General features: G+C 29.1%; 1 protein-coding gene across 2 annotated transcripts in view; it reads left to right on the top strand.

Moving 5' to 3' along the window:
* LOC145297833 (uncharacterized) overlaps nt 1-11460 on the top strand; it is a 1294147-nt gene that overhangs the window by 683949 nt on the left and 598738 nt on the right. Inside the window, exon 1 of one of the 2 annotated variants that reach the window (XM_080144162.1) lies at nt 1832-2425. The exons of the other annotated variant lie outside the window; for it this stretch is intronic. Coding sequence (XP_080000288.1) covers nt 2204-2425 — 222 coding nt within the window. The 5' untranslated portion in view covers nt 1832-2203. Of the gene's footprint in view, nt 1-1831; nt 2426-11460 lie in introns of those variants that run through there. 2 annotated transcript variants of the gene reach the window in all.

Raw genomic sequence — 11460 nt, 5'->3', positions numbered from 1 at the left:
AACTATTGGAGTAAAAGGCTTTCTTGCACCTAGGGATCTCTACTGTAAAGGGATGAGACTTACTAGCTTGTCGGGTTTGTCGGGGGTAGTTACGTCGGGGAGGTACAAGTGTTTGAAGTTCGTCAGAGCATTCACCATTAAAGTATTTGTAGAACAGGCAGAGGGATGCAACATCTCGTCGATGGGACAGAGGCTGAAGCCTAGATGACAGTTCAGGACCTATCAGGTTGGCGACTCTCTTTTAAACCCTGTCCAGGAGCGAGAGACAAGCAGCAGATGCACCAACCCAGATGTGACAACAGTACTCCATACATGGGCGAATGGTTGCCTTATAGAGGTATAGGATACTGTCAGGCGTAAGTAGTTTTCTAGCACGGTAGAGGAAGCCAACCTTCCTTGCAGCAGCCTTGGTAATGCTCTCAATGTATCTATTCCAGTTCATATTCCCTGTAAACGTTAGGCCGAGGAGTTTAAAAGAAGTACTTTCAGGCAATGTGTTTTTGGCCATTGCTATTGGTGGTAGAGAAGGTTTCTTGTAGTTATTGAAGGAAACAAGTTTAGTCTTAGCAGCATTGAATGTGACCAACCATTCAAACCTACCAAGTTCAAGTATCATTGTTCAATTGTGCTATATAGGGAAACTACAGTTCATTTTATAGGCTGCGCCTTTCTACTTATGCGATGATAAAACTTCTCAGGTGCACTTGACAAGTTAGATCATATTAAAGTGTTAATTTGGTCGAAATAGGACGTCCTTCTTTGTTCGGAAATTTCCAATTATCAATTTTACACCTTCATTGAATGCATTCTCGATACAGAAACTACATAAGAACAGTTACACACACATCAAGTACCACACACACCCACACAAACACACAGTTTCAACGTAAATCAAATTCTTATCCCGGTAAAATATCTCCTACTTTTTTCATATCTTTCCTCCTCCCTCTTCACGAATTATATATTCCTTCTCTGGAATCATATCACACATAAAATTTTTAAAGGATTATTATTTTATGTATGGTTTTTCATTATATACTTCAACCGTGCTCTATACATGAACCGGGCTATGTAGGATGTAGTAATATACACGGCATAATCACGTTGACACAACGGCTCAACTTAGATCACTGAAGTTAAGCAACGTTGGGTTTGGTCAGCACCAGATAGGTAATGTAATGGGAATACCAAGTACTCTATTAAGAATATGTTGCAACCTTCCTGTAAGAAATGCAAAACCTTAACGTCGTTATCTTCCCTGATAGGACTGAAGATCGCTTGTGAATTTGATATTACCATGAAACTTCCTCCTTTGAAAGAAGCTGGTTTAACCCGTCTTGGTTGAATCCCACTTTGGTAATCTAGTCACTCAAAACTCAAGTCTAGGAAGCCGACATTGACTAACCGTTCATTCCTGGTTATTGTCAACTAAGTAATTTCTATACTAGTTTATTTACGCACACAAGAGTTAATACTTTTATATTCTCTTCCTTCTGTTGAATATTGAGCCGGGGCGACGCCAATATAATATGGAGTGTGCACACACGCACATTCAAGATGGTTTTTGATTTACATTCGCGTGTCCTTTCAAAACGAACAAAATTATAATTATAACCGCAAAAAAATGGAAGGCTTTTATTCCAGGTCGGGGAGTTAATATATATATATATATATATATATATATATATATATATATATATATATATATATATATATATATATATATATTTATATATATAACAATTACATATTTTAAATATTTATATTTTAGGAATGTCGGTTTATGTCTTTTACATAAACAGCGCAGGAGAAAGGAAAAAAGAAGACCGACAGTCGTCCAACATGATTGATATTTTCTGCCGTCGTCTGCCACACACACACACACACACACACACACACACACACACACACACATACACACACACAAATACATACACACACACTTACAGTTAAACACAGTTGGTTTGTTCCGTCTCTCTTTCTTGTCAATGGCCAAAATTTAAGCGTAAATAAACTTCTCGTCTGCGGTGATTTTGAGAACAACAACAAAAGGTTATGGTTAAAACAGTGAAATGTTAGATTCGACGCAATTCTGCAAAAAAAAAACCTCGCTACTTTATATGTCGACGCTCTGTTGTAAAAACTCAACTTCTGATCTCGACGCTCTACTATCAAAAACTAAACTTCAAATCTCAACACTCTAATGTCAAAGTTCAACTATAGAACTCGACGCCTTGCTATTCTGACGTCCAAATCTAAAATCAACCCATTTGAAGAATCAGAGTGCTTTTTTTTTAATATCCAACCGAAAACTTCTCATTTGCATGTTAAATGGCAATATTACACAAATATCGAAAGAAAAAGCGGCCATTTTCTTCTTAATTCTTTTTGTCTACACGGAACTTTACAGACTGAACACAAACAGGTTTGTACTAATTTTATAAATGCTTAATTATAAAAGAGTAATTTATTTGACCTTTGGAAGCATTTTAAACTACAAAAAAATTGTCATGGTTTATAATTTCGTAAGCATTTGAAAAGTGCAAACTAGAAAATTATAAATACATTCAATATTGCAACATTTAAACAACTGTGCATCTCATTTTTCGTTTCAACCAACGCGCAAATAGACGAGCAAAACAGAAGAATTGTGCAGCAAATAAGTGAGCACATGAATCTGGCATAAAACAACATAAATTAAATCTTTGAGGAGTTTTTCATTATAATGCCAAGTAGTCGTTACCACGCAATCTAGCAAGAAATGTCCATATGTAACGTGATCACCATTTTACCCAGGTTTCAGCATGTAGATTTCATCGCAAGGAATCAAGGCAAGGAATAACTGGACTCACTTTTTTCCTTCAAAAATAAACCGACATTTATTTACATACATGTATTTATATATATTCATCAACATATATTTATTTTCATATATTTATTTACATATATTAATCTACATACATTTATTTACATATATTTATTTATATATATTTATTTACATATATTTATTTACATATATTTATTTACATATATTTATTTACATATATTTATTTATATATGTTTATTTACATATCTTTATTTACATATATTTATTTACATATATTTATTTACATATGTTTATTTATATATATTTATTTACATATATTTATTTATATATGTTTATTTACATATATTTATTTACATATATTTATTTAGATATATTTATTTTCATATATTTATTTAGATATATTTATTTAGATATATTTATTTAAATACGTTCATTTTCATATATTTATTTAGATATATTTATTTACATATATTTATTTACATATATTTATTTACATATATTTATTTACATATATTTATTTAGATATATTTATTTACATACGTTTATTTACATATATTTATTTACATATATTTATTTACATATATTTATTTACACACGTTCATTTTCATACATTTATTTACATATATTTATTTAGATATATTTATTTACATATATTTATTTACATACGTTTATTTACATATATTTATTTAGATATATTTATTTACATATATTTATTTAGATATATTTATTTACATATATTTATTTACATACGTTTATTTACATATATTTATTTACATATATTTATTTACATATACTTATTAACATACATTTATTTAAATATATTTATTTACATATATTTATTTACATATATTTATTTACATATATTTATTTACACACGTTCATTTTCATACATTTATTTACATATATTTATTTACATATATTTATTTACATATATTTATTTAGATATATTTATTTACATATTTTTATTTACATACGTTTATTTACATATATTTATTTACATATATTTATTTACATATATTTATTAACATACATTTATTTAAATATATTTATTTACATATATTTATTTACATATATTTATTTACATATATTTATTTACATACGTTCATTTTCATACATTTATTTTACATATATTTATTTACATATATTTATTTACATATATTTATTTACATATATTTTTTGCATAAGTTCATTTTCATATATGTATTTACGTATATTTATTTACATATATTTATTTACATATATTTATTTACATATATTTATTTGCATACGTTTATTTACATATATTTATTTACATATATTTATTTAGATATATTTATTTGCATACGTTTATTTACATATATTTATTTACATATATTTATTTACATACGTTTATTTACATATATTTATTTAGATATATTTATTTACATATATTTATTTACATATATTTATTTAGATATATTTATTTACATATATTTATTTACATATATTTATTTACATACATTTATTTTCATACGTTCATTTTCATACATTTATTTACATATATTTATTTACATATATTTATTTACATATATTTATGTACATATATTTATTTGCATAAGTTCATTTTCATATATTTATTTACGTATATTTATTTACATATATTAATTTACATATATTTATTTACATATATTTATTTGCATACGTTTATTTACATATATTTATTTAGATATATTTATTTACATATATTTATTTAGATATATTTATTTACATACGTTTATTTACATATATTTATTTACATATATTGATTCACATATATTTATTTACATACGTTCATTTTCATATATTTATTTACGTAAATTTATTTACATATACTTGCACGTTTTCTCCTGCCGCCTTTGGCCAAGGTGCGTACCAGGTCTTTAGCTGTTCTTCTCCAACGAATTATCGAATTTTTTCTCAACACCACCCCTACTCTTGTGAGCATACGTTCTTCTTACTATATTCTTTTTCCTTCTTTCTGAACGTTGCAACATCTCATACCCGGCTCGGTCATTTGCATACAACTGCCATCTACCCATTTACGCTTTGTTACACATAAACGCTTTTCTCTTCTACAAATAAGGCAGTATTTTCTAACCGTGTTTCTATCCTGTAGAACGGACTACCGTGGTTGTTAACAATGCCTTCCATATAGAGTTTTTCAGTCATACAGCATAAACTTTTAGATGGTATATAGAGGTATACAGATAAATATCCTATCGCATAGATTGTTTCAGTTTCCTACCATAAATTCTATTTGCTCCATTTTAATATTATAATTTATACTTATAAAATAATTGCAAGGACGCAATATTTTTCCGATGGGACAGAGGCTGAAGCTTAACTGTCTAGTGTGCAAGTTATTAGATTAGAACATGTTTATGAATGTGATAGCTTAGTTGTTTGTACATTAGCTCATATGTGGCAACAATACTTCATACATGGACTAATGGCAACTTTATAAGCATAAGATGCTGAAAAGTGAGAGGTTTTCTAACCCAGTAAAAGTAGTCAAACGTCTTTACGGTATTCTTGTAAATATAGAGGCAGCTTTTCTTCTATACATCAATAAATGGTTAGAAATTGTTAAAGGAGAGGACTCTCGTATTCGTAGCATTAACTTTTACCATAAATTTATTATCTCTTTCAAATGCAGACTTGGTGCCATTTTCTACGAATTACACTAAATGCTAAATATTTAAGTCTTAATGTAATAGAAAAAATTACTATAAAATAAATAATGAATTATAACCAATTTACCATGGAGAAATGGGGTGAGTGGCTGATGAAGGCGAGCCAAAATAAAAGAAGGATGAGAGGGATGAGATAGTATAGCCTTCCCTACGATACACATACACGTTTTTCTTACTTTACGTTTATTATTCTTCTTTTTGATTTGTTTCCATTTGGCTTTCTTTTTTTTTTGCATTAATTTTATTTTATGGGATTTTTGCTATTTTTTTTTTATTTTTAGCGTCGCGCGATATTTGAAATCGTATCTAAAAAAATCTTCGTAACTTAGGGCGTAAATAGAGATAAAATGTAACGCATTTTACAAAGAAATCGTATATTAGTTAATTCGTTTCTCAAGGTATTACTTATAACCCTTTTTAAATTAAGCTCCTATCTCTACATCATAAACGCTCTGATCCCCATCTGGCATCAATTGAAATGGATGGCTCCTGTCTAAGCGAGGCCTCAGGCTTTGATAAGCTCCTGGCTTTACAGCTGATCTTAAATGGAACACATATATCAAGTCTGTGGCCAAGGTCGCTGGGAAAATGGTGGGATCCTTCTACCGCTCTAGAATATATCTCACTACTGATGCAATTCTCTATCTATATAAGAGCCAAGTACGTCCAAAGATGTTTCATCTTTATCAATAACAGACAATTTTATTTATTAAATTTTTCATCTTTATCAATAACAGACATTTTTATTTACTTAAATTTTTCATCTTTGTCCATAACAGATACTTTTATTTACTTAATTTATTTCATTTTTTTCCATGACAGACAATCTAATTTACTTAAAGTTTTCAGCTTTATCCATGACAGGCATTTTTCTTTACTTAAATGTTCCATCCTTATCAATGACACATTTTTATTTACTTAAATTTTTCATGTTTAGCTACGACAGACATTATTTACTTACATTTTTCAGCTTTGTCCATAACAGACATTTTATTTACTTAAATTTTTTATCTTTGTCCATAACAGATATTATTATTTACTTAAATTTTTCATGTTTAGCCACGACAGACATTTTTATTTACTTAAATTTTTTATCTTTGTCCATAACAGACATTTTATTTACTTAAATTTTTTATCTTTGTCCATAACAGATATTATTATTTACTTAAATTTTTCATGTTTAGCCACGGCAGACATTTTTATTTACTTAAATTTTTCATCTTTGTCCATAACAGACATTTTATTTACTTAAATTTTTTATCTTTGTCCATAACAGACATTTTTATTTACTTAAATTTTTCATGTTTAGCCATGACAGACATTTTTATTTACTTAAATTTTTCAACTTTGTCCATAACAGACATTTTATTTACTTATTTTTTTATCTTTATTCATAACAGACACTTTTATTTACTTAAATTTTTCATCTTTATCAATAACATATATTTTTATGTACTCATATTTTTTCATGACAGACATTTTTATTTACTTAAATGTTTCATCTTTGTCCATGACAGATATTTTGACTTACTTAAGTTTAAAATGCCGACAGACGTGCCAATTTCCACTAAATTATTTTCGTTTTACCACTCCATATCGTTTCAACAAACGAAAAATATTGTTTTTAATAAGGTGTTGTGTTTGTTTTTACACTGTTAGTATTTTCATGCAATATTAAACTAAAGAAAGAGCATTTTATTCTTTACATTTCTATAAATAAAATCTTTTTGAAAAACAATATTCTAAGCACCTTTTGTGTCATCACTTTTTTAATATAAATAATTCACATTTTTGATCACAAAAACCTGATCAAGAATAAGGTTTGAACGTTTTTTATTAACACTTCTTTTTTATCACGATAAATTAAAAAAAATAGTTTAAATATTTAAATAAAAAAATCTCATATAGAATTTGGTTTCGTATTTCATTTCATGCTTAGTGACTTCCGTTCCCTATTTATATCAACTGTATCCATTTCTCTTATATTTATAACGCGCTGAGTTGCGATTGTCTTTCATGAATAAAAACTAAAAATACATCAAACTAGACAAAAATAAAGTGAGGACATTCAAGTGATACTACTTACATAAATGTGACAAATTACGTGTGGGTTGTTTGGCTTCTTAGATATGATTAATGCGCAGTACTGCTTTTATAGACCTAAGCAGAACCTGTGGCACAAATGGCTAGCAAGCTTTACGAAGGCGGATTAATGAAGACTAGGTTAAGTAAAGTTTATAAATGTGCGTATTGCTTTTTTAAAATTTTAAATGTGTATGAAAACAAAGTGTGTGTTTTAAGTTATTCATTTAATTCAGAGAAACAACGTTTGATAGATTTTACGTTTTTTTACGTTTACGTTTTTGGTTTTGTAATTTTATTTATGTATATATCTATAAAAATGGGGATGTGTGTGAGGACACTTCTCAACCTATATACTCAACGGATCTGGACCTACATACTTGAAATTTGGTATATAGGGTATTCATACACGTGGACAACTTTAAATCGGTGTTCATCCGGGCAAAAGAAATCATAATGAGTTAAAATTGGAAAATTGTACGCGTTGTCATCGTATCTGTTTGTCAACTATTTCACGAATACGCATGCGTGAATCGTTCATATCACGTAGTTAAGAATAAAAGGACTGACCCCATTTTAAGAGATCATGCCAAGCTGTCCTAATGCTTATCGTACTTGACTCATTCTCTTTAGGCTTTCGTTTCGATCTCAACCCGAGTAAACTTTTTTTTTTACTTACAAGAAGTGAACTGTTCAGAAAAACATACTCGCATGAACGTGTGTCAGTTACTGTATGAATTAAAATATAATATTTATGCATATTTTACGACTGGGCAACACCGGGAGGTCTGCTAGTTATTAATAAAAGATTCCATTTCTGAATTAAACTACCTCTAAAATCTACGTAGACAATAAAAACATTATTGATATTCAAGAATTAGACAAAGATTGATTTTATAAACAAATTATTTGTGAATTTGGTGTTCAGAGAAATCACACAGAGATTTGGTTACAAGTAGACCTTAAATTTCTATTATAATTAGTAAGTATGTGTGAGATGCAAGGTACTGGACATCGTATAGTCCATTGTATGCCATTCATTTAACGATTATCTACCGGACCTCGTTTATTCGACTATCAGTTTATTGGCGAATTGTGCTATATCCGATAACTTCAATATTCATGATAGATGACGTGAGAAACACCGTTTTTTATAAAGGTGGCTGTATCTACTTTACTAGTTTCGGTTCGTATTCTGTTTAAAGTGCCCAGGCTTGCATTTATGTGCACCTATTCTGGCGCTTTTTATCAGTCTTTCCGAGCTATGCGTCATTTTCTTGTTTCCGGGTAAAGTTTCCTATTAATCCAATTTCCCTCAGTAATCCTCTTTGATTCTCAACGGAAACGCATATTTCATTTAACTTAAAAGGTTTATCTTTAGCGACCCAGCCTTTTTATTGATGGCCGTGCGAAATAGCTAAATGCTCACACCGACAATACAATCTACATATTCATAGGAAGCAATATTTTCTCGTCATTATTACAAAGACGCTCATTCTGTAGCATTTGAAGATTGTCCCAATTATGTCTTTCCTTATTTATCGTTACATTTATTGGTACTTATGCAGTATAATAACTGTGTGGTCGTCGGAATCGTCAGGGCGGTTTACTGGACACGCCGGAAGGTGTCGAACTGCTGTGCGCGTTACCCTTATATCTTTGCATTAGGATAAATGCGCACTTTTTATATATCATACAGAAACCATTTATTTGCTATCATATTTTAATATTAAGATTTGTTCGTTTTTTATATAAAACTATAATAGTACGGGGGAAGACGTGAAATATGCGTTTTTGTTGAGAATCAAATATCTCAACAAAAAAAATTGGAATAAAAACCATAAAAAACACTTTAAACATGATTTGTTATTATTATTCAAAAAATAAATGTTTACTTATGCAACTTACTTTAAAATGACTATTTGTTTTTTATTGTTTTTGTTTTTTTATAAATCCTGATTTTCTATAATAATCGAAAAAATTCTCTAACGAGCAATTGTCGATTAAATTGTCTATTTAAGAACAGAGTTTTCATTTTCTTTTTAATAATTTCATTCATTTATTCAACATAAATTTTATCCTTCCTATGCAGATTAAGGATCGCACTATAGTAAAAACTTTCCTCAAGCAATTTACGTAAAACACCGGAAGCTGCCGAAATAATGTTTGTTTGTTTTTTGGCAAATGGTGACCAATTAATTTTAACGAAAAAATAGTTCCTTTAATACGGATAAAATACAATAAAACTTCAATTGAAAAATGAAAACAATATGAGTTTTTCTACCCACGTAATACAATGAATAATTATTAAAAATAGTATTTCTTATAGGTAAAAAATAATTTTTACAGGGGTTTATTTTAAGTTGCACTGGCAAGGGAGAAAATAAAATCTCAACAAATAATTTCTGGGAACATAGCATTCACTACATCCCGGGTATACCTTACCCTTTTTTGTATTTTTTTTTTATTAATGAATTCGATTTACGATAAAACATGACTATTTAAAATCGCTGCAAATCTTTTCTTTGTTTGCATTTTTAAAACTAAACATTAATCAAAAGTGAGTTCCCAGGACATTCATCCTCATACCCAAATATCAGCTGACATGATATTATAAACAAACACAGAGGGAATTAATGAACTACGTTATAAATTTTATTTATTTATTTGGGGAGGGTCAAATTAATTCGCCAGATAAATGAATACTCATAATACCTAATAATTAAAAGAAGATTGATTCTATCTGCGCAATTTGCATAAATTAAAATATAATATTTAAGAGTATTGTAAGACTGAGCCAAGCTAGGAATCTAGCAAGTATATATATATATATATATATATATATATATATATATATATATATATATATATATATAAACTTTTCCTTGAATTTTACTTGTGCAAATAGAAATTCATTTAACTTTCTCGAAGTTATATATTTGGATTTTACCGTCACTAGATTATTTATCTTCCACCAGACTATCCATTCATGTGTAATCACCTTTTCCTTCACCATATTCCCTCTGCTTCATATTTTGTTATCAAGTAAGATCTTTGACTTACTTGTTGTTTCATCAAATACTTTTGCATGCAAAATCCGATACCGCATTTTGCTAATTCCTACCCTCTGATGAGAAAGAAAGTATTTCTTCGAAACTCCGCGGATTAAGGACTATCCACTTATCTAGTGTTTCCTTTTCAGATTAAATATGTTTTTACTCATTTCAAAGTGTTTTGTTAACATATTTTATTAACTGTATGTTCGTATTAGTGCGTGAGACGAAAAGAGTGAACTCAATTCTATAAGAGGAGACTTATCGGGACAATATAAAGCTCAACAAGTATCATTGGAGCTTCTATAGGAGAACAATAGGGATGGGAAATGAATTCACAAAAACTATATATTGGTAAATATAGATTGGTTCATTTAAAGGAATACAAACAGTTAGTTAGGTGATAGAAGGGACTCTTTATGCCAAGGAATTTCGAAGCCTAATGTTTCTCATCGGGAGAGTAGAGAAGATACTAGGTAACATAGTGGGGATGTGGCGTCTAGTGTGGGATTCATTAGGAACGAAATAGATAAATTAAAATTATAGATGAGGTTGGGGGAGTTTTATCGAATTCTAAATAAAGGAGGAGCGTATTATATGAATTGTAATGTGGAAAGGTGTATAGGGTCTTTATCATAGTCTTAAATGTATGTGGTATATGTTTTAGGGCTTAAAGGGAGGTATAGTGTGGAGTGGTGTTAATTCTATTTTATCGGTGTGTAAGATGCATATTATTTATGCAGGGGCATTTTATTGACAGATGCAACTGAGACGATAACAGTACGAGTGGTGTATAATTTTGGGAGGG

Source organism: Euprymna scolopes, chromosome 18 (assembly GCF_053919585.1).
Source record: "Euprymna scolopes isolate OS-2025 chromosome 18, ASM5391958v1, whole genome shotgun sequence".
NCBI classification, from domain to species: Eukaryota; Metazoa; Mollusca; class Cephalopoda; order Sepiida; family Sepiolidae; genus Euprymna; species Euprymna scolopes.
The sequence above is the reverse complement of the archived record's forward strand: the minus strand, read 5'-3'. Positions and strand labels throughout refer to the sequence as shown.